General features: G+C 36.6%; 1 protein-coding gene and 1 long non-coding RNA gene across 13 annotated transcripts in view; one reads left to right on the top strand and one right to left on the bottom strand.

Annotated features, from left to right (window-relative positions):
- LOC141380951 (uncharacterized) overlaps positions 1-26820 on the bottom strand; it is a 146866-nt gene that overhangs the window by 24078 nt on the left and 95968 nt on the right. The gene's annotated exons all lie outside the window — the stretch shown is intronic.
- Positions 1-26820, top strand: part of si:dkey-106n21.1 — a 177293-nt gene that overhangs the window by 88428 nt on the left and 62045 nt on the right. For 10 of the 11 annotated variants that reach the window (XR_012400356.1, XR_002457770.3, XR_012400357.1 and 7 more), the window contains 5 exons: positions 5026-5197; positions 9562-9743; positions 12297-12414; positions 15655-15811; positions 23400-23653. Coding sequence is in view for 6 of the 11 variants with exons in the window: in XM_021473838.3 (XP_021329513.2) it covers positions 5026-5197; positions 9562-9743; positions 12297-12414; positions 15655-15811; positions 23400-23653 (883 nt within the window). In the remaining 5 variants the exon portion in view is untranslated. Of the gene's footprint in view, positions 1-5025; positions 5198-9561; positions 9744-12296; positions 12415-15654; positions 15812-23399; positions 25725-26820 lie in introns of all 11 variants that reach the window. The other variant, XR_012400358.1, reaches the window with a different exon arrangement.

Below are 26820 nucleotides of genomic sequence, written 5' to 3'. Positions count from 1 at the left end.
GCTATTTGATAAATAAAGTCGCTTAAGAGGTCTGAGAAAACTGGGCTAATTAAACAAGCTTATAAGGACACAACTGCAGCCTCTGCTCTGACATGTTGCCAGATCTAGTTAGTATAAGCATTGCACCATTGATTTTTAATGTTTAAAGGTGCAGTAGATGATTTTCTTCAGAAACATTTTTTATTGTGCTGGTTGAATGTCTATTCACATTTCAATAATAATGATTAAAGTAAATGATCTAAATTAATTTATATGTATTTTTAGTGCTGTCAATCGATTAAAAAAATTTAATTAATCACACTTTTTTGCAATTAATCGGGATTAATCATATTTAAAGAGCCCATATTATGGGTTTTTGAAAATTCCTCTCCATGTAGTGTGTAACACAGCTCTAAGTGAAGTGAAGTATCCAGCTAAGGCTTAAATCTGTAAGAGTACAGTGTTTAAAATGGTTGATTCATCTATAAAAGAGTCGACTCATAGTGCTTCAAACGAGTCGCCTTGATACCGAGTCATTAGGTGTTTCGCCATGACGTACTAACGAATTCACGTGCATGCGCAAACCCGGGAGATTTCAAACCTGCAGCACCGCCCTCTGACGCAGAAACCCAGACACACACACACACACCCACAAACACACACACACAAACATGCCGGTCGATTGAAGTCACACTGCAGATGGATATTATCGAGTCTCTACCCAAAGATAAAACCTCAGCATTATAACCAAGCAGTTGGAAACTACTGGAAACTTCTGCAAACTACATGCTACAAAGAATACTTCATCTGCGTTTGTTAAAGGAAGGATCAGTAAAGAGTAACTTACTGCTGGATGGGTCAGGTTGGGTTTCTTCCTCCATTTCTCAAGTGTAAGTACGTGCGATTAAAGTTGTTGCCTTGTTGACTCTAGCTTGCAAATGTATTTAGTTGTGATTTGTTACTTGTAACCGCGTGTACTGTATCAGGTTAACTGGCTATATTCTCTTATCGCGTGCAAAGTCACGTTAAAAACGCGACGCGTGCTGCTTTGTTTACGGAGCTCCGTGGACGAGGGTAGTGTGTGTGTGCGTGCGCTGTCGTCCGGAGGTATGTGTGTGTGTTTGTGCGCGCGTTGTCGTCCGGAGGTGTGTGTGTGTGTTTGTGTTTGTGTGTGTGTGCGCGCGTTGTCGTCCGGAGGTGTGTGTGTGTTTTTGTGTGTGTGTGCGCGCGCAAGGACGAGGGCAATATTTTGTGTGTGTGTCTGTGAAAAGAGCAGAGTGAGACAAGCTAGGAGATCTCAACAGTTTTTGGAGTTTTTGCTCAATAAAATAGTTAGTCGTCTGTATTATCAAGTCCATCGTCTGTATTTACATTGACCCACTGGCAGCTAAAATCCACGTCTTACACTATCGAGCGTGTATGAACTGTGATTACTTTTATATTGCTGATTAGCTGTTGGGCATTTCACTCTCTGACTGAAGGCAGTCGACCAATCGCAACAGACTGTCATTGGTCCAATCAGTGCAGATTAGCTTCGCGCTAAGGAGGGGTTTGGGAACAAATGAATCACTGGACAATTCATACGGGAGTCGCTGGAATAATTAGGTAAAAATAAATGTAGATTATAAGACCATGAAAGTGTTTTTGTTGGAGACCCTTACAACCAAGATATGACCCTATTTCATGTATAATATGGGCTCTTTAAAAGACTAAAACTTAAAATGGCGATTCAAATGTAAACGCAAGCCAAAAAACTATTTAAGTTCAAAATATAATTGTTTATTAGAATTTTTGTTTAACTTGTAACACAGATTTCTTCATGTAAACAACATACCCACAATAAACCATCAAGATCCTGGCTTGACAGCCAAATTTATTACAGAAATAAAAACAGGCATGTTAGTGCCATTTGAATTTCAAAACAATGCCAATACAGAAAAAGATTTCATTGTTGGATTTGTACTGAAAAAAAAAACCAAAATACAGGCATTGCAAATATGGAAATTGGAAAATTATAATAATAAAAATAAAGTATTGAATACAAACAATTGCACTCATTGAAAAGTTGTATTGCTGTGAGTTGAGAACATTAATTTTAAAGTAGAAACAATGTTGCTTAGTCCTACTTTACATTCAGCCAGTTGCTAAGACTGTTTCCTGTTGACATTATCGGGGGACAATGTGGACCTTTTCTTTAGAATAACGTGACCTTAGAGTGAGAACAGTCTCTCATAAGCAGGACCATTAAATCAGAATAGGCATTTCGGTCCCTAATTTTGTTGCCACTGGTGCTGCGACAAAGATGTAAGAAGCATCAAGGGGTACATCAAAGGCACACATAGGCACGCACACAGGACAGCGCAGCCGGAGCAATTCCCTTCAGATTCAACACGCATGATTGGGTTAATAAAATTTGCTTAAACTAAGCGTTCTTATGTATGGCTGTATTTCACAAGGATTCTGACACAACAACGTGAAGCATACACTCTACAAAAGTTGCGTTTAAGGTGGAAACACATCAAACTTAATGAAACATTTGAGGGCGCATGCTGAAAGGCAGAGTCTTTGACAGCTCGCAACTTCATCATGGCATTTTCTCAGAGTACATTTACATGGACACCAATACTCTGATTTTAATATGATTAAGAGAAAACTTTTATTAAGAGTCTACCATGTAAACAGCGATTTTTGATTACCTTAAAGGACCACCGAGTCACGAAATACAAAAGTCGAAAGATTAAAAATGAAACGTACGAAATTCTGGAGGAAACACTGATAGCCTGGTAATGCGACATTAATTGTTTTATACTGAAACTTTCTTTCTAAAAGTGCTTCCTTGGTCTTATCCATATTTCTTTGCATGTTGAATACATGTCGACCACAACAGAAAAAAAAACTGCAACTGCAATAATTGTGTTAATTTTTTTTTAACACGCGAAATATTTCAAATTAATTGCATGCATTAATGCACTAATTTTGACAGCGTTAGTATTTTTTATTATCTGGGTAAGACATAAGACTAAAAAATGTTCATCCAATTAAAATTTGTTATTCCCATAATTCCCATAATTCTGATAAGTATAGGACAAACTGTCTAACAAAAAATAAAAATTTGTACATCTGCGCATCCCTGTTCATACAGACTGATCCGCCATTTGCTCAAGCACAGGTGTTCAGGTGCACACAAAAGAGAGAGAGAGAGTGACAGCACTAAAAACAAATGCTAAATTAAACCTTTATAAATTCCTGAATCAGTATTGGAGTTACTTTTGCACGCTGGAGGAAGGATGACATTGTGGCTGAAGTATTTCATTCAGACAGGTAGTGTGTGTTATACTCAAAGCTGATGTAGGTCTTGTTGTTATGAATCCGTTATATGCACAGAAGTGTTATTCAGCCACAGAAATCTACCGGCGAAAGATTGATGTGACTATTTTCGATTTTATAAGATGCCTTTGACCTCATTGATAATATCGAACTACTGAGGTAACGTTGGTTTTACATCCACATCACATCAGTTCATTTTTGAACAATGACAACTCATAAGGCAGTCCCTATATTGTTTACCATGCTACTTTGAATATTTGGTCTGAAGTAGCATGTAAGTACATTTAGTCCTGCACCCCACCGGCTAAGCACTATATAGTTGCTTTAGGACAAAGTGCATGAGAGAATGACACCAGTGATCCTTGCATGCATAAAATATTGCACATTATGACAAGTTTTTCTTGCTACACACCTGAAAATGAGCCTGAAAATAATAATATTAATTAATAAATAAACTTATAAAGTACTATACTTTATACATGTTCTAACTGGCGAATGACATGATCTAGTGGATTGTTTACTATCATCTGCGCATTGGTGATTTCAGGAGGATTGGCTTTGGATGGCAAGGGAGGGACTGTGTTTCAAAGATATTACGCTAATGGATCTCCTACTGCACCTTTTACAAGATAGCATCAGTAAAGCAATTAGGGCTTTAATAAAATGCATAGAAGGTTTGTTTAGCAATCCTTGCTCCAATTTGCAAAATACAAGATTTTTTTATGTATTTTGGTGCTTTTTTTGAAGTGTTTTTTTTTTCATATCGACGATAACATAACATTTTATAAACAGCTGAAGTCAGAATTGTTAGCCCCCCTGTTTATTTTTTCCCCAATTTCTGTTTAACAGAGAGATTTTTTTCAACACAATTCTAAACATAATAGTTTTAATAACTCATCTCTAATAACTGATTTATGTAATCTTTGCCAAGATGACAATAAATAATGTTTGATTAGATGTTTTTCAAGACACTTCTATACAGCTTAAAGTGACATTAAAAGGCTTAACTATGTTAATTAGATTAACTACGCAGGTTAGGGTAATTAGGCGAGTTATTGTATAATGATGATTTGTTCTGTAGACTATGAAAAATATATAGCTTAAAGGGGCTAATCATTTTGTCCTTAAAATAGCTTTTAAAAAATAAAAACTTCTTTTATTCTAGCCGAAATAAAACAAATAAGACTTTCTTTAGAAGATCTGACATACTGTGAAAGTTTCCTTGTTCTGTAGACATCATTTGGTAAACATTTGAAAAAGAAAGAAAAATTAATAGGGGGGCTAATAATTCTGACTTCAACTGTAAATATAAACCTTGTTAATGTTGTTTGCATAGTTTATGTTAATGCCTTTACATGCCTTTACACTTTACATGAAACCTTTGTTGTTTATAACATTTTAGTTGCAAAGTAAAAGTTTCTGAAACTTTACAATCTTTATAGACAAAAAACCCCTTAAAAATTGTAGGAACATACAGCTGGGTTTCTAGTGACTTTCCACAGAAGAATAAATGTCAGTTTAAGTCATTTAAAACCAGTCTAGCTTTGGTGTTTGGTTCAGTTTTTTTATTATTGATGCAACAGTTTGTTTATTTATGTACTCTATAATTCAGTGAATAGTCTGTTGTTTTCATTAGCTGCTGCCAATACTTTTATGATAACACCTGCGTAATATACAAAACATGTTTACAGAAATGTTCAAATTTTAATGTCTTTTCAGGTTGCCAATCCTCCAAGGAGGCACGTTCACCTTCATCACGCCAACTTTGGCCATTCTCGCCCTCCCGAAGTGGAGATGCCCAGACTCAAGTGCCGACCCTCAAGTAAATGGCACAGATCCTGCCTCTCTCCTTGTGAATGAAGACGAGCTGTGGAAAGTTCGTATTCGTGAGGTATTGTAAGAAATGTTTTTTTTTTTTTTTTAGACGAGAGCAAACTGATTGCAGTGCTTGAAACAAATGTGGCTATATTGAGTGGTGAGAAAGTGAACATGAGTCAGAAATCAGGGAATAACAAGGATGTTAATTATCCACTTGGTGTTGAAATTATGCAAGGTGATCTCATCGGTATGTGCTGTATATGGAAATGTGTCTGAACTGGTTTTAAAAAGAAAAAGTGTGAGTACTTACATCTAACCCCAAATGTGCACTAAACAAGCTGGCTTGTCTTCTTCAAACACTTTAGTTTAGTTAGTATTGCATGAAAGAAAAAAAAAATTGTGACATCAAAAATGAATCTCATTTAGAAAGCATGTGCACACATTTGTGTCTGAAATGTATCCGTAAAAGTTGTGATGTTATTAACATTGTTCCCACGCTTTTTGAAAGTACTTGAAAGTGCTTGATTTTCAGACATATGAGTTTAGGTTTTGGAAACTACTTAAAAACAACCATAGAGTGCTTGAATTTAAAGTTGTTGGTGTTATTTCAACAGCTGTTCTGTGCTACTTTCAAAAACTGAACAAAAAATCTAAGAAATTCTCAATTTAAAAATGTTATATTTCAATCTCATACATGAACTTTGACAAATAAGGCTTTATAGTAATATTTCAGAAACCGCATTTGAATATTGCCAGGATTGAAGTCAACTAATTGTATTGAACATGACTTTAAAACGCTTGTTTGAAACATTTCAACAATTATAAAAATGATATTAAAAGCATCAACATTATGACATTTTAATGTAAATATTAAATACAGGTCAAATGTTATTTGCAGAAAGGGCTTCCATTATGCTATATATGCTGGGGGTGTAAATTACAAAGGTGCTTGATTGAAAATATTAGTCATTTAAAAAGTCCTTGAATTTGATGTTCATGAAAGAGTGGGGGTATTAAACATGAAATAAAATCAGTAAAATAAAAAAACTAATATACAAAAAATCAGTTTGTTCTGGCTAGCTGCCAAGGAAAGTCTGCTTTTTATTTAGTGTAAATTAATATATTAAAAAATAACTTGTAAAAATGAAATTAACAAACTTTGTAGAACGTAAAATATGGTGATTGCAAAAACACAAAGTTTTGTTAAATACAATCTTAACACTAGTTGACATTGTTATAAAATGACTTAAAAACAACAATTTTATGACCAAATATTTGCAATCCAGTCCATGTTTGAGTCATGTCACACTGTAAAAAATAAATTCGTAAAATTTATGGTAAAAAAAAACGGCAGCCGTGGTTGCCAGTACTTTACCATTAAAACCACGATACAAACCGTAAAAGTAATTTCTAATTTTTACGGTAAACTACCGTATTACATTAATTATAGTGGTAGTATGTCTGTATTTTGAATGACCAACATCTATACATCTTTTGATAAACAGTTAGACACGTTAGCACACCCATATTTCAGGGAAAGTCAATTTACGGTTATTCGCCGTATATATTAAGGAAATATACCATTAACCAGGTTATGGGTTTGTACTGTAGCATTTTTACAGTTTTTTACCGTTGAAATCATGGCCATTTTTTCAGTGCGATTATCATTTTAAAGATATAACAATGATAGACAGATCCGCATGGCAGAAAAACAAGATATTTAAAAAAAAAAAACTAGATTTTAATGAAGAATTTAATACAGTCTGCCTATATTTTTGATTATTTAATTTTTACCCTTGTTTCAACTTTTTAATCTAGACTATTAATGAAAATATTTGACTATATGGCTTTTTATAATTGCATTAGTTATTTTAAAGTGATAATAACATTTATACTTTGTTTTCATTCTCATAATTTATCAAAAAGGTGCATTTAGGTCTATTTCATCTGTGGAAAACACTGTGCCACTTTTCCTGTTGATCAGCACATGAATGTTTGATCGTTTGATGATGATCACACTAAAGTGGGACCTCTGTTCTTACACAACCAAATAGGAGCAAAATAATCTTACAAAATAGGCTAAAATATGAAGCGAACGCCTTATGAAAACAATGAAACATCATTAATTTTGCCTCCAGCTTCTAAGAGGAAATATATGTTAACCTTTGTATAAAATTAATTTTGCATGAATTAAAAGTATATTTTACTTAACAACAAAAATGAAGTAGTAACTACAACTATTGTGAACTATTGTGACGAGATCAAGGTGACATAAAGCATAGACTGTAAGCTTTCCATATTTTACATAAAGGATGTTATGGGATTTCACTTTTCACTCTGGTAAAAGTACACAAAAATTTAAATGAAAAGCAAAAAAAAAAAACCCTGAATGGTTCCTCTTTGTCAAGTTTAACAAACAGCTTACTGATAGACGCTTTCAGCTTAGTCCCACAGGCGTACAGCAATGTAATGTTATTTTTTAAAAGAGCATTGCATTACTGCATATGCACCAAATGATACAAAACACAACATCACACCATTTTGCTTCAGAGAATAAAAATACAGCATCTGACAGAACTTCTGTTGTGACATTGCTTGCTGTTTTCATTGATGGAATAGACCGAAAAACAGACATTATTGTGTCTAAAATACAAGTCACTTAACGTTAACATATTTAACTGTTGAATGAAATCAATCTCACATTTGCACACATGCTAACCCACTTAACCTCTGAAGTGTTGTCTCTGCGAAAACAGTTATACACATGTACCTCATTACAAATCTAGTGAAAGGCTCTAATCGCCTGTAATCAATGCTGGAAATGATGCGAATGTGAAAATAAAGTGTGAATGGTGTCCGTTGCGTTCCCATATGGAGGGTAAACTCACAGCACATGCAGAGATGGAGTCTCCTGTGTTCACAGTAAACTGAGCTGGTCTCAGACACGAAAAACATTGGATCCCGAGTTGGGTACATGCTTTGAAACATGCAGACTATGCAGACTTTTTATTACAGCTATTTATTACAGGTTAAGGGGAATAAATTAATGAAATAACAATGTACTTTAACAGCTTAGATTTTTTAAATTATGCTTCAGTTGCACATAATGATGGATTTATGCACTTTTCATCATTTTGAAATAAAAGACACTTTTAATAATCATTATACATCATGGAAGAGCAAGGATAAAACTGTATCAGACTGTGTCCGTCTGAAAAAATGCCATATACACCAGGGGTTCTCAAATTTTTGTTTCTTTTGTCCTTTTTTCAGTCTTTTTGGATTAATGTGAATGGATGCCTAAATATTTGTAATGATTTCTCTTTATATTAGAGATGCAGTGTTTTGGGGTTTTACACTGAAAGAAATATTTAATGCAAGTTTATGATGTATAAACCTCATGTTATTTATTGTAAGTTTTATATTCATACAGTAATGGTGAGCCCTTTTTAGTATCCTCAGACAAGAACTGGAACTGCCATTTCAACATATAGTAACAAGGTAGCTGTTAAATCTTTATTATTGTTATGATCACATAAGAGGGGCTTTACAAATCAGGGAATTATATGCAATAGTCCAAAAGATCCTATCAGGAAATGTTTATGGATTGCTATGCCTCTGTTAACAAAACTGTCCATTTAGGCTATTTACATTGAAAAACAGCCTTGGCTTTTACGATCATCACTGTATCAAAACGCTCCGTTTCATTGGCCAGACACTGTAGTGTGGAAGCCAGACGTAAAGGGTGCAGTGGGCGATCTGCCAAAATGCTAACTGTTTGCATAATAGCTTTGCATAATAGGTTTCATTTACTTAAATCAATACTGTTGAAATGTGAAAAGACTTTCCACCAGCACAACAAAAAATGTTTCTGAAGACAATCACCTATACTGCAACTTTAAACGCACTAGTGTAAATGCAGCCTTATCGTTACAACATATAAAGCAAGGCATTTTTTGGATGTGAACCAGGTATCAGAGGCAGTCAATGCCACAAGTGACAGATGGTGTATATCAGGAGTGAATGTTTGGTCCTGTACTGCTCAGCATCACTTTTGATGACTAAAAGTAATCATTTCATGACTCTAAGACAGTAGCAGCAACATAATATGATTTTTAACAGTGGTGGCGCTATGGGGATTGAGGTGGGGCTTGACAGGCTATGGCTCCATCAGAAACTTACTCAGCCCCACCGTAGTCCCCCCAAGGATTTATCATAACTCAACACCACCCCACACCTCCCCTGCACCCGCTCTTCAGCTGAAGCTATTAAAATAAATAATTTTAGACCCCCTAAAAAGAGTATTATATACTGGTTTCTAACTATATCAAATCAGTAGCCATTCGCATGGCTAAAGTTTACCCACTGGGGGATTTAGGTATACAATGACCCCTGCTGGTTCTAGTGTTAAAATGACCTTTTCTTCTCATTTTGTAGATCCAGGGAGCCATTCTTGTGGCGTCGCTGCTTCAGCTTGTCCTGGGCCTGTCGGGGCTTGTGGGTTTAGTGCTGAAGTTTATCGGGCCGTTGGCCATCGCTCCCACCATCAACCTCATCGGCCTGTCGCTCTTCATCCAGGCCGGCCAGAAGTCAGGAGCCCACTGGGGAATTGCCGCTCTGTGAGTTACAGTGCTGTGGAATTGCGGATATCTCTGTATCTCTGAAATTCTGGTTGCGGTGTGGCTCTCGTAATGCAAGGCCCCTCTAAAAACAAATCATCCCTCAGGGTTCAGCATTTATCTGTAGAGATCAGGCGTCTTTAGTGTTTCCATTTGAATGCTAATACATGGCAGTGATCATTCATTACTCATCCTCGTCTCGCCCCTCAGACCCTCCCTGTCCAGGTGCCTCTAAGTAAACAAAGGTTTAACGCACATATGTGTGTGGGACGCATGGTACACTTCTCATCCTAAGCCCTGTAAATAAGATTCAGATTGAGACCTCTTGCAGATTTAGCCGGAGGACAGAAGAAAAGCTATTTTGCGTCACTGGTAAACTATTGTAGTTTTTATTAAATGTTATTCAGTTAGATTTTATATTTGTGTGTTTAATTTTAAAATGATAGTATTAATAATTTGTCTGTTTTATTAATGTAATGGTAGGTTTTTTTAGTTTTATTTTGAGCTTAAACTGAGAATCCAGAATTGTAGTTCAAGCGTTTTCCAATCATATTTCATTCAAAACAGAAATGATAAAGCAAAAATTTATTTATTTAACTAAATCTATTATATGCGGCTGGAAGGGCATCTGCCACATATGCCAGAGTAATTCATTCTGCTGTTGCGACCCCTAAATAGGACAGTGAGTGAATGAATCCATTATTAATGTAAAATAATGCAAAATGCTTAAGTTTGATGGGGAACAAGATTCTGTCATGACTTGTTGTTTAACCTTGTTGCATGACTCGTCAATGTTTTCTGCCAAAGGAAGTGACATCACTTGAAGACAAGTCATTTTCAGTCCATCACTTGGAACATGCATTGTCAGTTCTGATTTTAGTTCTCACCGATGTAACCGATGATTTCAGTTCTACCCGATGTAACACAGCTGACGAGAAAGTAGGGGCAGACACAAAAATGTTTTATTTGTAACAACTTACAAATACAGTTAAAGTCAGAATTATTAGCCCCCCTGAATTATTAGGGCCCCTGTTTATTTTTTCCCCCAATTTCTGTTTAACAGAGGGACGATTGTTTCAGCACATTTCTAAGCACAATAGTTTTAATAACACATTTCTAATAACTAATAATTTTTTCCATGATGACATTAAATAATATTTTACTAGATATTTTTCAAGACACTTCTATACAACTTAAAGTGACATTTAAAGGCTTAACTGGGTTAATAAGGTGAACTAGGCAGGTTAGGGTAATTAGGCAAGGTATTGTATAACAGTGATTTGTTCTGTAGATTATTGAGAAAAAAAATAGCTTAAAGGGGCTAATAATATTGTCCCATAAATGGTTTTTAAAAAATTAATAACTGCCTTCATTGTAGCCGAAATAAAACAAATAAGACTTTCTCTAGAAGAAAAAATATTATCAGACATACTGTGAAAATTTCCTTGCCCTGTAAAAGAAATCATTTGGGAAATATTTAAAAGAGAAAAAAAAATAAAAGGGGGCTAATAATTCTGACTTCAACTGTAATGCAGAAAACAGATATTTCATGCCATTGTTTAATTAATAGACTTAAGACAGGTGAAAAAAGAAAAGTAGACTTAATTTATGATAATTGAAGGATATAATTCAGGAGACAGAGAGAGAGAGTCAAAAATAGAAATAGTAGAAATAGAAATAATCAATAACTTGATTTAATTTCTGTTATTATTCAAAACAGTTTCATTAAAGTTTTGAATAATAATAGTTTATTTTTTTAGAAGCAAAATGTACCCAAAGAGCTTAGAATGACCAAGAGGTGACTCTCAATAGAACGTTCCATTGCAACAGCAGCGCCCAGCAACAGCTCCGAATTCCGCCATTTTGGAGGAAAAGCGATTGGCTGTCCATTGGATCTTTATTGCTGTCGCGATGGCAAGCAGCTGCTTTGTATTTTGTTTATTTATTTTAAAAGCGCATTAAAGCTGAGATACAACCTGAAAGATGACAATACAACACTTGCTATCACAATCATCAGCACTTTTAATAGTTTATTTTACAGACTTCTAATATGCTGTTGTTCTACTGGAATTTTCATTCCATAATGGCCGCCGCGCCATCTAGTTTACCAAATTGCACTAGAGTGTCGCCTCTTGGTTATTCTAAGCTCTTTGATGTACCTGCAATTCTAGAATGACCCATATTTGTGAATGTTTTTGAAGTTCATTGTAATCTACTACTGTTTTTAATTAAGCAGATGCTATTTTTGAGGATTTTCAGTTAAATATCACTTTAAACCCAATCCTCAATGGTAATCCTCATCCTCGTTATACTTCAGTGCTTAATCTGATCCTCGCTAGTCTTAATCTTAAACCTCACCTTCAGCTTATACTGTAGAAACCTTTGTCGCTGTATTAAATCAGTCATAGGGAATTAAAAACATTTGTAGATCATTGACATTTTGTTCTTGAAGATAATGTTACATTTAAAACCGGCTGAAAAGGGTTATCACCTGCAGAAGGGATTCATTTTGTGTGTATTTTATATGCATATTTTTGACTTCTGTTTCTGCAGAACCGTTTGCCTGATCTTTCTCTTCTCTCAGTATCTGAGCAAAGTCAACCTTCCTCTCATAGCTTACAAGGACAAGAAGTGGAAAGTCTTTCAGTACCCTCTTTTCAAGCTGTTTTCCGTGAGTCTATTTTATACAATATAGTTTTATCTGTATATTGTAATTGTTTGGGTAAACTGCAATGATCTGAGACCACTACAGATATCACATCCTTCAGCAGCTTTAGTTTTCTTTTACATAAATAATATAATAGCATAACAATTTGAGTGAGAATGTGAATACTGGCTATGTCTTCTTGTTGTTTATTAATCAAATTAGTATTTTCAAACAATAAATCTTGTTTCAGATAAGATAATAATTGTTCCTATACAATAAATGTTCTCAATGTTATTTTTAGCGATGCTATAGTCATAAAAAAGAATATGCAGAATCTATAAAGCAAAAAATGATCCTTTTCAGTCAACTAAATTCATTATATGCGGCTGGAAGGGCATCCGGCACATATGCCAGAGTATTTCCTTCTGCTGTGGCGACCCCTGATTAGGACAGTGAGTGAATGAATCCATTATTAATGTAAAATACAGTAATGCAAAAAAAAATATGTGATGGGGGAACATCTGATTCTGTTACAAATTGTTGTTTAACCTTTTGATACATTTGTTTTATACCATAACTGAGTTGCCAGTAACAGAGTTAACATTTTCCAGTATTTTGTGCTTTAGCTCAAGGTGCTGACCTCATACCAGATACTACATGTGGCATGTCTAAAACACAATTTGATATTATATTAGAACTTTGAATTGAGGCTCTTAAACTCATGAAAGCTAACCAAGTTATTAAAATGATCATTAGTCACAGCGCGCAAATGTTGGATGTATTTGTAAATATAAGGGTTGTTGATTTAATGCATTAAAAGCGTAATTAAAAAAGCCTTTACCTAATGTGCATGATCTAAATATATTTAATTACCAATTACGATGCAACTTCTGCAATAAAATATGAATAGTATTATACATTCTATGTTGAATCATATTAAATCTTCATTTCTTAAGCAAATTTCTTTTATGTCTATGTGATGCTTTTTGCATTTAACCCAATCATGACTTTTTCTTTTGTTTTAGGTGTCATTTCTATGGCAAATTTAATATGCAATTAAGGTGTAATTTATTAGATTACAAATGCAATCAGGTGACACCCCTAATAATCATCACTTAATTGTCAGAATCACACAAAGGCAGAATCGTTTCTTTATGAATCAGTTGAAATAAACTTGTGAATCAATCTTTCGGTGCAATCACAGCTGTGGTGTCACTTCTTCCTCACTGTGATGAATGACAGTGAGTTTGCCCGATGTTTTACCTCATATTTATAGTGCTGTGAAACAGGAGCTCATGGCTGAACAATTTCCTGTTCCTGGTCACCCAGGTATACAGAAAAATATAAAACGTCAATGGGAATATACTTCAAGATTTTTTTAATATAAATCCACGGGGGTGCCAAGAATTTGTTGCACACATAAATTTAACATTTATTTAGTTTTTGACCAGAACATTTTTGTTTATGACTGAAGTGACAAATAATACAGAAAACAGATGTTTCATGCAAAGGTTTATTTAACTTAGTAGAGTAAACACACACACACACACACACACAATGAAAAACAGACTTAATTCATATTAATTGAGGCTGAATGTATGATTCAGAAGGCAGAGATGATCAAAAATAGGAATACTATTTAAGTTAATAAACAAATACCAACATTTTTTTAGAGGTAACTTGAAATAATGTGCGTTTTTCCATTACAGCAATAAAGCAATGATTTTAGTTTTTTAGATTTAGATTCTTTCTTGTTTCTTTTTTTATTTTTGTTTCTAAAGTTCTCAATGAAAACAGGTTTGAAATTATTATTATTATAATTATTATTATTATCATTATTAAAATTAGCAAAAGCTTAAATGAATTTTGAAATCTTTCTTTTGCTCTGTGCCAATATTAGTTTTCACATGAACTGGTCACCATTTAAAGGGTCATGACACCCCCCCCATTTTTTGGTTCAGGTCTACCTCAGAATTTTTTCAAAAGATGCATCATAATGGGCGTGGAGCTCTGCGAGCAAAGGGCAGGAGTGGGCGTGGCCAGCAGGGGAAAAGGAGGGAAGCAAATAACTGTTGTCAGTCGACTCACAAAATGAGACTCAAACCGTGTGGAGACGCATGATTTTATAGTTTACAAAGTAAAAATGCAAAGAAATAAACAGTAATTTAATGCCCTGCTACATTTGTTATTCGCATTTTCATATACAGATGACCACAATTTATATCATTGTAAAGACAATCGTGTTCATATAAACACTACACTATAAATGAAGACTTTTTCTTCAATCCCCGGGTCTGAATGCAGACTCAGTGCAGCAGGTCTCATGCCCTGTCTATTTTAACCATTAGCCCTGTTGGTAATCTAGAGGATTTAGGCAAACACAGCAGCACGGCGATGTGTCTAAATGTGAACGAACACCTGATAAAAGACAATGTTCGCCATTCTACAATTCTCGTACTGCTCTCCTGACAAAAATGCTTGCTGGACACACACAGCTTTGCTGTATCGGCCCTAACAGCATTGCGGGGAAAAACATGCAACAAACCCCGTGGATCATAAAAAAAAACACATACAAGCCTTTATGAACAGCTAAATACTGTGTTCGTTTCTCACAGCTCGGCACTGGCAGGCCTGTCTTGCCTTCGGAAAGCACGTGCAGTCATGAATAATTAAGAAGCAGGCTCTTCTCATAGAATAAGAAAATTCTGCTATGAATAATAATGAGAAACTGATGCGTCATCTTTGCACTTGCAGTTTTGCGCTACATTACTGATTTTAAACCCGCCCAAAAAAATATTTTAAACCCGGAAGCTAAAATCAGCTGACAAAAGCTCAAAATTATCCAGTTTTCCCCACAATTAAAGCTAACAGGTGCTAACATTGTCTTAACTGATGCTCAACAAACACAAATCTGTTAAAATAAAAAAAAAAGTACTCAGAGTTACATAAACCTTTAAGACCGACGATGAGATTCTGAAGTAACCACATGAATTAAATTTGTAAAAAACAACTCTCATGGCAAAGGAATTACGGGAAGGGATGACATGATCATTTTAAGCTTTATTGTTGGTAGAAACCATAACAAATCTGAAGGTGAATGCTTGCCTTGTCACGTTTTACATCTTAGAGATAATGAAAAACTGCTAGCATTACGAACTAGAGCAACTGCCATTAAGTAAGCTAATAAATCACACTTTTAAGAATTTTTACTGTCAAAAAGATGGAAGTTACTTTAAGTTGATATATGTTATGTTTCATGTACAGGCTTTATTTGGGATGTGTGGAGCCTGGTTGCTGTGCTTCCTGCTCACATATTTCAATGCCCTGCCGTCATCTCCCAGTGAGTATGGATATAAAGCCCGGACCGACATCAATCTCAGTGCTGTAAAAAGTGCTGCATGGTTTTATCTGCCGTATCCAGGTGAGCCGCTTAAAAGCAATTGTCCAACTATAAACATGGGTCTTTTATTATTCATTTGAATGTTTTATTTAACAGCCCTGCAGTTTCTTAAAACAGTTAAATGTTTAGTCTTTAGCCTAATTTGTACTTCAGCATCGAGTGATCACCCCACTGCACATTACGTCATGTGTTAAATTAAAATTCTTTTATAATTATTCCCAATTTCTGTTTTTTTTTTCAACACATTTTTAAGTTTAATAATCTTTTATAAGTAATTTCTAATAACTCCCTATTCTTTTATCTTTGACATGATGACTACATAATATTTTACCAGATATTTTTCAAGATACTAGTACTAGTCAGCTTAAAGTGACATTTAAAGGCTTAACTAGGTTAATTAGGCAAGGTAGGGTAATTAGGCAAGCCATTGTATAACAATGGCTTGTTCTGTAGACAATTGGAAAAAAATTGCTTAAGAGGGCTTATAATAATGACGTACATTTTTTCTTTTTCATTACAAACTGCCTTTATTATAGCCGAAATAAAACAAATAAGGCTTTCTCCAGAAGAAAAAAATAGTATAGTAAATACTGTGAAAAATTCCTTCCTTTCTATTCAACATTATTTGTGAAATAATTGAAAAAAAATCCAATTCACAAAATTGCTAATCATTTTGACTTCAACGGTAGCTGACGGCATTGTGAGCATTTATACTTCTGCATTCTGTCTGTAGTGCTTTGCAAAAAAGGGGAAACTGCAGAATGTTTAACCTTTTTAATCCTAAAATAAACAAAACAAAAGTATCCATCTGTAAACTCAACACTTGTTAAACTCTTGCACCTCCTGCCTCACTCTGCTCCCACAGCTCTTGGCCCCACCCACATTCATCACCGCTACCAAGTCAGCCAATCACAAATCTTGATCTCTTACTTTTTTTGCATCATGTGAGGGTGCAGAGAAGGGTATGCCAGACTAGCCGCATGGATTTGGCACAGAAGTATAAATCACTCACTTTTATGTCATTTTCAAAATAAGAGTAATTATATCAGATTTTTAAAACTTTAATATTGCAATCAAAGTACTTTTCAAATTATTTTTGGATAATTCAGTGTCTATTGTAGATATATATGCCTGGAAAACTTTTACTATAGTGTTAAGGTAAACCAACTGTAAATGGTAAATATTTTTCTTGGCACCAGTTAATTTATTTTTCTTTAAGTAATACAAATTTTTACGAAATTTGATTACTTACGGCTTAAATTGTTTCAATTGGTTTATGGCTTAAATTGTTTAAATTGGTTTATTGCCTAAATTTTTTACAGTAGCTACTAGTAACACATTTCTTCTTTACATGATTTAAAAGGTAAATGATTTTCTTTATGATTCTTTTCTGCCATTCAATGCCATTCAACTTTTTAAAAATATAATACCATTATAATAAATAAAAGAATAAAAATAATATTGACAACAGTTGTATTACAACTGAAACAGTTTGGGAGATCAGATATATACTTAGTCAAATTTACAGATATATACTGTTGGAGAAAAATGATGTTGGCAAAAATGATTTTTATTGGTCTACTATAGAAGATTGTGGGAGAAAGTATGTATAAGTTTGTTTGCCTCCAAAACATTAAATGTACCGTAAAATTGTCCAATGGTGTGACTGCATAAATTAAGAAAACATCTAATATAATACAATATAATATACAAATAGCGTGAGAGTGATTTGTTTTTATTGTTGAACACTTACTGTATCTTCATACACTGTATCTGTATCTTCTTACAGTATCTCTTTTTTTTTTCCATAACATAAATATCATTCACAATATCCATTTTGTATTCTGGGGTTTCAGGAAGTGTTTGTAAGTGTTTTTACCAGCAATTGTTAGAATGCTAAATGGGTAACTTTTAGGCCATCTTGTCTGGAGATAAAAATTTTTGTATTATATGTGTTTAGTATTTAGTATTATATGAAAAGCATAAAGGTAGATGTTTACAGACATTTACATTGTTGAGCCAAATCTCAAAACTGTTCCATGGTGTGATGGTCTCTAGCATAGTTCAATAAATTGCAACTCTTATAAATTCAAAAGAGACTTGTATAAGCATTTATAAACTACATTTACAATTTTAACTTATGTTGTCTTTTGGTGTGACACCTCATTTACTGAAAATGTTCAACAATCCAACAAGTCAAGGAAATTAAAAATACTTTTCATAATTCATTCATTTTCTTCCGCTTTTCCGGGACCATTGTCGGGGTAGCAGCAGCTTTTGGAGAGAACCCCAGACTTCTCTATACCCAAACACTTCCTACAGGGGGATCTCGAGGTGTTCTCAGGCCTGCCTGTCCGGGGTCTTCCCTGAGACCTTAACTTGGTGGAACATGCCTGGACCAACTCCCTAGGTAGGCGTTCAGGAGGCATCTGTAAGAGATACCAGAGCCACCTCAGCTTGTTTCTCTCGATCTGGAGGAGCAGCAGCTCTATTCCGAGCTCTTTCCAGGTGACACAGCTCCTCACCCTATCTATAAGGGTGTGCCCTGCCACCTGGTGAAGGAAACCGATTTTGGCCGGTTCTATCCGAGATCTTGTCCTTTCAGTCATGACCCAAAGCTCATGACCACAGGTGAGAGTAGGAACATAAATTGACCAGTAGATCAAGAGCTTTGCCTTTCGACTCAGCTCCTTCTGGTACATTGATAGCAGTACTGCTGCCACTACACTGATCCGCCTGTCAACCTCATGTTTCATCCTTCTCTCACTCGAGAACAAAACCTCAAAATACATGAACTTCTCCACTAGAGATAGCACAAACCACCTTTTCCCGGTGGAGTACCATGGCCTCAGACTTGGAGGTGCTGATTCTTATCCCAGCCACATCACACTGCAAACTGCCCCAGTGCATGCTAAAGATCGATGTTAGATGAAGCCAACAGAACAACATCATCTGCGAATAACAGAGATGAAATCCTGTGGTCTCCAAACTGGACTCCCTCCGGCCCAAATTCAGTGCATAAAAATTATGAACAGAACCGGTGACAAAAGGCAGCCCTGCCAGAGTCCAACATGCACTGGAAACAAGTCTGATATATTGCCGGCAATGCAAACCAAACTCCTGCTCTATTAATATAGAGACCAGGCAGCCTTTAACAGAGCGCCTCTGACCCCATAGTCCCAGAGCACCCCCACAGCATGCCACAAGGGACACAGTCAAACGCCTTCTTCAAGTCTACGAAACACATATGGACTGGTTGGGCTTACTCCCATGAATCCTTGAGCACCCTGCTGAAGGTTTAGTCCCGTGTAGCACAACCTGAATTAAATCCGCATTGTTCCTCCTGGTTCTGAGGTTCAACCATTGGCTGGATCCTCCTCTCCAGTACCCTGGCGTAGACTTTTCCAGGAAGGCTGGGGCGTATGATCCCCCTAAAGAACACACCCTCTGGTTCCCCTTCCTAAAAATGGGAGCCACCACCCCAGTTGCCCTGTCCAGAGGTACTGTCCCCGACCTCCATGCGATATTGTAGAGACATGTCAAGCAAGAAGCGGTAGTCTTTCTCCATAGTCCTCCCGAGTTCTCTTCCCAGGTACGAGTTTTTGCTTCTGCAGCCCAGGCTGTAGCATGCCTGGCCTGTTGATACTCATCAGCTGCCTCAGGAGTGCTGCAAGCCAACCAAGCCCTCTAGGAAACCTCCTTCAGTTTTAAGGCATCCCCTTCAACAGGTTTATGGATTGCCACCTAGAAAGGCACCGCCTTACAGACACAGGTCCTCGCAGCCGCGTCAACAATGAAGTCAAGAACATAGACCACTCAATCTCAATGTCTCCAGCCTCCCTCAGGATCTGGTCAAAGCCTCTCCAGTTATGGAGTCCTTAGTCTAAGCACTTTGAAACACCCCTCCCATAGACTCCAAAAAGGCCCGGTACTCTGCATTGGTGTTTGGCCTGTAGGCACAAACTACAGTGAGAGACCTATTCCCGACCCAAAGGCACAGGGAGGCAACCTTCTCATTCACCGGGGAAAACTCCAGCACATGGCGGCTAAGTCTGGGAGGTATAAGGAAGCCCACACCTGCCCGCCGTCTCTCAACGTAGGCAACTCCAGAGTAGAAGACAGTCCAGAGCCCAAGCTGTGCATGGAGGTGATCCCAACTCTCCCTAATTGGTACTGTTTAACCTCTAGCACACGCTTGGGCTCCTTCTCTCCCAGTGAGGTGACATTCCCAAGAGCCAGCTTCTGTCATTTGGAATTATTCACAATTTCCTATTAAAAAATTATTAGCAGTAAATTAAGATACAGTAAACATTCTACAATAAAAATAAATTGCGCTCACACTATTTGTATATTAAATTAAGTGTTGTTGTTTTTTTTTTTTGCTGTCACACAATTGGACATTTTGACAGTTTATTTAATTTAAAATCTATTTTCTCGCATATCCGACTTAATCTTGGTGTTTTACTGCCTATTTGTCTACTATTTATATATGCTAGTGATTGACATATTTGCTAATAATAATATTTTACAAAAATGGATTTGTTTTAAACATAATTATAAGAGAAATTTTAATAATATATATATTTTTTTAACTTTCTAAAAGTCTACCAATTGATAAATACCCATAGTGGAATAAAAACCCACATCCATTATCTTTTCCTCAACAATTCAAATTCCAAAAGATATAATCAACTAAATCTCACCCCAAATTAAAACATTAATTCATGATTTAATTCAGCTCCAAAAAAAAAAAGAAAAAAAAAACTTCAATGAACAGAAGACGGCTGGTTTTCCTGGAGCTCGTTTACAAAAAACCACGTCAACCATCTGACGGTTCTGAATAATACATGTCACCTGAATGCCAGTCTCCCTCATCAATGAGCACGAACGTTTGCAATTACAACAGCTGCTTCCCCAGTGTTTGCTGTTTGCCAGCTGTTTTTAGCCGTGACCGTTTAAAGAAGAGCCGCATGTCTTGAATGATGCCGTTTTTTTCTCTCGAATCCACAGATGAGAGATACATGTGCGTTTTATCATGGCAGATCAAGTGAGATGAATGGCCTCTTACAATTTATCCTGACGAAGATTTGCGGACTGTCAGTTAGCGTTTCCTCAATTCTCAATCATAAAAGTGTAACTTATTAATTTTTAAAAACAAGCTAATAAGCCATAGACCATGTTTTTTAGCACATGACTTACTCAGTCTTTTAAAAAAAATGCTTTCAACACCCGGTTGGTTTCTGCTATGAATCAGCGATGTATTTGAAACAGCTTTAAGGTTTTCAGTATTACTTTGGATTTTTTTTTTTTAGATAAAGGGTAGAAGTTGTAGGGCCCCAGAGGCTTCAGTGTTGGGGAATGCGGTTTATTTAATGTTCAGAAGGCTCATACAGGTTTGACTGCATCTGTGTTTGAGGACTGAGGACTATCAGTCATTTCACTTGAGACGTCTTTGCGCTCCAGGCTGTTATATGAGAATAAAGGAACATGGGCCTCTTTTTATGGTCTACATTTTTTCCATTATATGCTCTTTCGGGGATTTGCTTTAAAAGATGGCATCTCGTAAATGCTTTTTTTTTTCTCTTTTTTTAGCCATCCTTTTTGTTTATAGTGAATTGCATGTACATTGATCTGTGAACATACTAAATGGTAGAAACATTTTATTTCAGATTACCTGCATTCTTATTTTTAGTGTATAATTATAAATATCGCTCTTTTGCTGTTTTTTTTAAGATAAACAGAATTTGTTGGAGTCATGTTATTTTTTATTATTTTTTTGTTAAGCAATGTTTGAAAACAGCTAATAACTGCTGATTAAAACTCCTTGATTTAAAATAAATAGCATAAAATAAATAATGAAATAACAAAAGAGGTGTCATGCTTTGTGACCATGGAATAAATTATAGGAGTAATACAAATTGTTCAACAAAAATGTTCATCATTCAGGCTTAGATATTTAATATTTTTACATAAGAAATACAGTAAACCACAATAAATCTGTGTATATTATTATATACAGTGGGGGAAATATGTATTCAAGACGTGACCATTATTCTCAGAAAACATATTTCTAAAGGTGTTGTTCACCGAATGTTGATAACAACCAAAGAAATCCATATATCCAAAGCAAACAAATCTAATTAGTTTACAAATTAAGGTATGTGTGCAAAAATGAAATGATACAGAAAAAAAGTATTGAACACATGAGGAAAGGGAGGTGTAGAAAGGCAGTGAAAGCCCAGACAGCAGCTGAAATCTTATGTGGGTGGATATCTCAACAAGACAATGATCCAAAACACAGCCAAGGAAACTCAAATACTTTTAGAGAAATAAAATCAAGCTGGCCCAGCCAATCACCTGACTTGAACCCAATAGAAAAAAAATAAAAATAAATAAAGATCAGATTTGATAGACGAGATCTACAGAACCATCAAGATTTTTACACTCTGTTAAAGTCTGTGAAAAAAAAACTCACACCTGAGCAATTCATGTGACTATTATTCTCCATATGAGAGGCGTCTTCAAGCTGCCATCACCAAATAAAGCCCTTTATATAAAGTATTAAATACCCCCCTCCCTCCCCACGGCATATGTTTACACTGATTCCTTTTTTTTCGGCTTGGTTTCTTTATTAACGCGTCTACACTTTTTTTCTTAAGAAGTACAGTAAAACATTGAAATTGTTAATTATAGTTACAACTGGAAATAATTCATTTGTTTTTAACAGATTTTAAGCGTCATTACCCCAGTCTTGAGTTCAAAATCTTTTTAATTATGCTGGTTTGCTGTTCATGAAACCTTTCTCGTTACTGTATTGTCAGTATTGAAAACAGATGCACTGCTTAATTTTTTTTCTAACTCATGATATTTTTTAAACGATTTCATCAGTCTGAAAACATTCAAGCTTTCAAAATGTCCTCAGGCGTTCTCTCAAGCCTTTTGTAACGATACAAGCATTTTACAATCAATTCTGCTCAATTTAATGGATCCTTATCAGGCGTACATTTGCCTCCATGAGAACTCTATTGTCCCATACTATTCAAAGCCTGATTAAAATCTGGTATTTCAAGTATATGAATGCCAATGTTGAATAGCTGGTTTTGGATAGGTGTCAAAGTAAGCATACCTTAATAGTGTCTAAACAAACAGTAAAAACTGATGCATCCTTTGTCTAAAGGTATCTTTAGGTTAACAGCTTTGAAACGTAACACACTTATGTGTTATGTGTGCAGTATTTTTATGTAAAGAATTGTAATGTTGTGTATATGTATTCATTATATTTACATTTTGTCAATTTTAAGCCTCATGTGGACAGGTGTTGAGAATTAGCAAGTTTGCTAAAATACTTAAACAAATGCATTTGGTTGTCCAGTGTAATTGTGACGTCCATGTCAAACAAATAAATAAATAAATAATAAAACTTAAATTTGAAGCAATAATGTGGTTTTCCTGGAAACTTTGTCAAGTGTTATGCTCCTAACCATGTTGTTATGTATCAGTCTCAACACGCCAATCTGAAAGCTACCCACATTATTATTTTTATTTCCATGATTAAGTGTCTTCCAACTAACTGTCTCAATGGAACATTTCCTTGTGTCTTGTTTTTCAGGACAGTGGGGTGTACCCACAGTGAGCGTGTCTTCTGTACTGGGCATGATGGCTGGAGTATTGGCTTCAACGATGGAGTCAATTGGAGACTATTATGCGTGTGCCCGTCTCTCTGGAGCACCTCCTCCACCCACGCATGCCATTAACCGTGGCATTGCAGTGGAAGGCGTGGGCTGCATCTTGGCTGCCCTGTGGGGTAGTGGTAATGGCACAACCTCCTACAGTCAGAATATCGCCGCTCTGGGAATTACAAGGGTAGGATTTGTCTGTTTGTTGACCATAATAACTAATGCTGAGGAGACAGTCAGTCCAGGATTTTTACAAACAAAGTTATTTATTTATTATTTTGCTGCATTTCTTTCACTGTGAAAATACATACAATTATTCAAATACATTAGTTCATTATTCATTTGTTGGACCTTGAAGGTCAATGACACTAGAGTTTACCCCTAAAGCCTGCTGTAGCAATTGTTCGAAAATAATTACCAAGTCGTCAATGATGATTGATGGCTATTTATATACAATATGTGAAGTTTTTCAAACAAATCTCGAGAGGAGCATGTGATATAATTGATCGCGGCTGGCCTCTTATCCAAAATCAGCAATTATCCAATCAGATTGATTCAAGCTTACAATAAATAGACACATTTCACCCTACTGCCTCATCTTCCTTTTGGAAGAATCCCCCCTTCCACACTATCTCCTCCTTTTTCTCATTTTACCAGGGAGAGCTCTCGAGACCTCTCGGACCCGCTTATATGCTTAGTAACTAGGCGGGAGCCCTAGGCTCAATTATCTCCGAGCTCAGGATTCTCTCCCTGGACAGCATGGCAAACTTGCTAATAGCATCGAGTAATATCCAAGTGTTCTTTAATTCATTTCCTTTTCGGCTAATTATTAATCAGGAGTCGCCACAGCAGAATGAACCACCAACTTATCTAGCAGATGTTTTACGTATTTGATGCCCTTCCAGCCGCAAGCCAACAGTGGGAAACACCCATACACACTTGCATTCACACACATATTCTTCCAATTTAGCTTATTCAATTCACCTTCAGCACATGTCTTTGGACTGGGGGGGGAAACTGGAGCACGCGGAGGAAACCCACGCGATTGCCGGGAGAACATGCAAACTCTACACAGAAATGTCAGCTGACCCAGCCGGGGCTTAAACCAGCGACTTCTTGCTGTGAGGAGTGCTACCCACTGCGCCACCATGATGCCATATCTAAGTGTGAACTCTTGAACTAGAAATTTTGCAATTGATAACTCATGCAGCCTAGTTCAAATAGGCTTTGAAAGCACGTTGCCATAACGTCACATGATGCGGAGAAGCATGTATTGCATGTACACAACAAACAAGTACATTCTATTCACAAATACTATAACTTTTTAAATGTAAAACTAAACAAATAGCACTCTGTGGCACAGTGGGAATTGAAAAGTGTCCTGGCTGCCCAAAATATTCAAGAAATCTGCACAATAAAAAAAAAACTGAAGATCTTGTGACATTTGCTTGATTCTGCATTAAATTCAGCAATCATGGAATTGCAAAACCTGGAGGGTCTGAGAAGGGCTGGGTAGTTAATCGAATTGAAATCACAAACATGATTTTCATGCACATCTTGTCAGCAATGCGCAATTGAGTGAGGAGTAGTAAATCTCCTGTGAACGCCAGAGGGTGCTCTAAATACAGAAACTCTAAACACTCACGGAAGAAAGCTAGGAAATCCCCATAGTGTTGGCATATTAGCAGAAGATTTAATTGCTTTCATTGATTCAACATGACTCATAATCACACGACTGTGACAGAAAGGATCTTTTTCAAACTCTCAACTGAAGTGAGTTTGGAGTAAAGCATGTTTTAGATGTCATTATTGTGCAAATAAATAGCTTTGACTTTTGAACTTGTCATTGTATGACTTTGTGTAGAAAAATGCTGCTCCATCACGAAACACGCTGGAGGTTTACGAGATCTTACTTTTCAGAAGAAAATGTGCATGCAAATCGCCTTCAGTTAATCACCCAGCCCTAAAAACAAGTACCAAAACCAACTTGACAATTTGATTCCTATGGAACGAGCTACAATCAGTGTAGATGTATTAGAGATTGTATGGCAGTGACTGTTTTTGTCAACAATAAAGCATGAATTTTGGATGTTGAGTTCGCTAAAACTGCTTTTTTGGAGAACATGTTAACATTTAAAAATGGGTTTCAAAGTGCAAGTTCATGAAAACAGTACCATTATTGGCTTGGTGTAAACTACATATACATCATTTTGTAAAAATTACAAAATGACACCACTGACCAAATTTTTTGCATTCCTGTGAACGTTCGAGGTTACAGAAGTAACCCTTCGTTCCCCGAGGAGGGGAACGGAAGTGCCATGAATGGGAGGATTCGGATCAGAAGCCGCTTATCTGGAGAGTATTGAACGGGCCAATGAATGAAATTAATTGGCAGCGTAAGCTTGCGCAGGTGTGCGACATCTGCAATTATCTCAGCATATAAGCACACCTGAAGCCAGCAGACGCCATCCTTTTAAGCTGAAGAGACTTTCAAACAGCTAAGGGACAGTCATTATGGCGACGGAATATGGCACTTCCGTTCCCCTCCTCGGGGAACGAAGGGTTACTTCTGTAACCTCGAACGTTCCCCTTCGGTTGGGGAACTTCAGTGCCATGAATGGGAGAATATGGAAAGCGCCATAATGACTGCACCTTACCAACACCCCCGATGAGGAGATAGTCAAGCAAGCGTGACGCACCCACATCATGGGGGGCGCGGTCCTCCAACGTGTCCCTGGCCCTAATTTATCCTACTTCAACAGAAGTTTTACGGATTTAGATATATTTTTTGGGAAGTCGTGAGCATCTAGATAATTCTAGGAAAATACGACAGTACGTTGGGAGGCGTGCAATCCCGATAGGGAGGACGCTGCGGAGGCCATCCGTTACCCAAGGGGGGGATAGATGGCAGAATTTACCTATGGACTAGCCCTAAAAGGGGGAGTACGCATAGCAAAGAGTGGTTAGCGGAGAGGGAAGACACGGGTCCGCCCAGGGGGGGGACTTAACCGTGGCGGAATAAGCATATGGGATCGCCTAGTGGGGATCACGCATAGCAGGCACCTATACCCAAAACGCGGGCTGACCAGCGGGCAGACCTACAACGTAGTGGGCCAGCAAGTGACTCCTCCGCTGAGTCAGTGCTGGGGGCCACGGAGGAATCTGCAGGGCTCACCTGACGGGGAACTTTACTGACAGATAAAAAAGGCGCACGTACCTCCGTGTTAGGGAGAATGGCGCAGCAAGCGTGTTTCAACACCCTACCGAGTTGTCTCCTCAATCACCAAAGGGTTACCTAATACCCTTGAGGAAACCGGCTCCACTCGCAGATTGTAAAACCTTGCAAATGTGTTG

Source organism: Danio rerio, chromosome 25, assembly GCF_049306965.1.
Source record: "Danio rerio strain Tuebingen ecotype United States chromosome 25, GRCz12tu, whole genome shotgun sequence".
In the NCBI taxonomy this organism is placed as follows: domain Eukaryota; kingdom Metazoa; phylum Chordata; class Actinopteri; order Cypriniformes; family Danionidae; genus Danio; species Danio rerio.
Note: the sequence above shows the minus strand (reverse complement) of the source record. Positions and strands in the feature narration are given on the sequence as shown.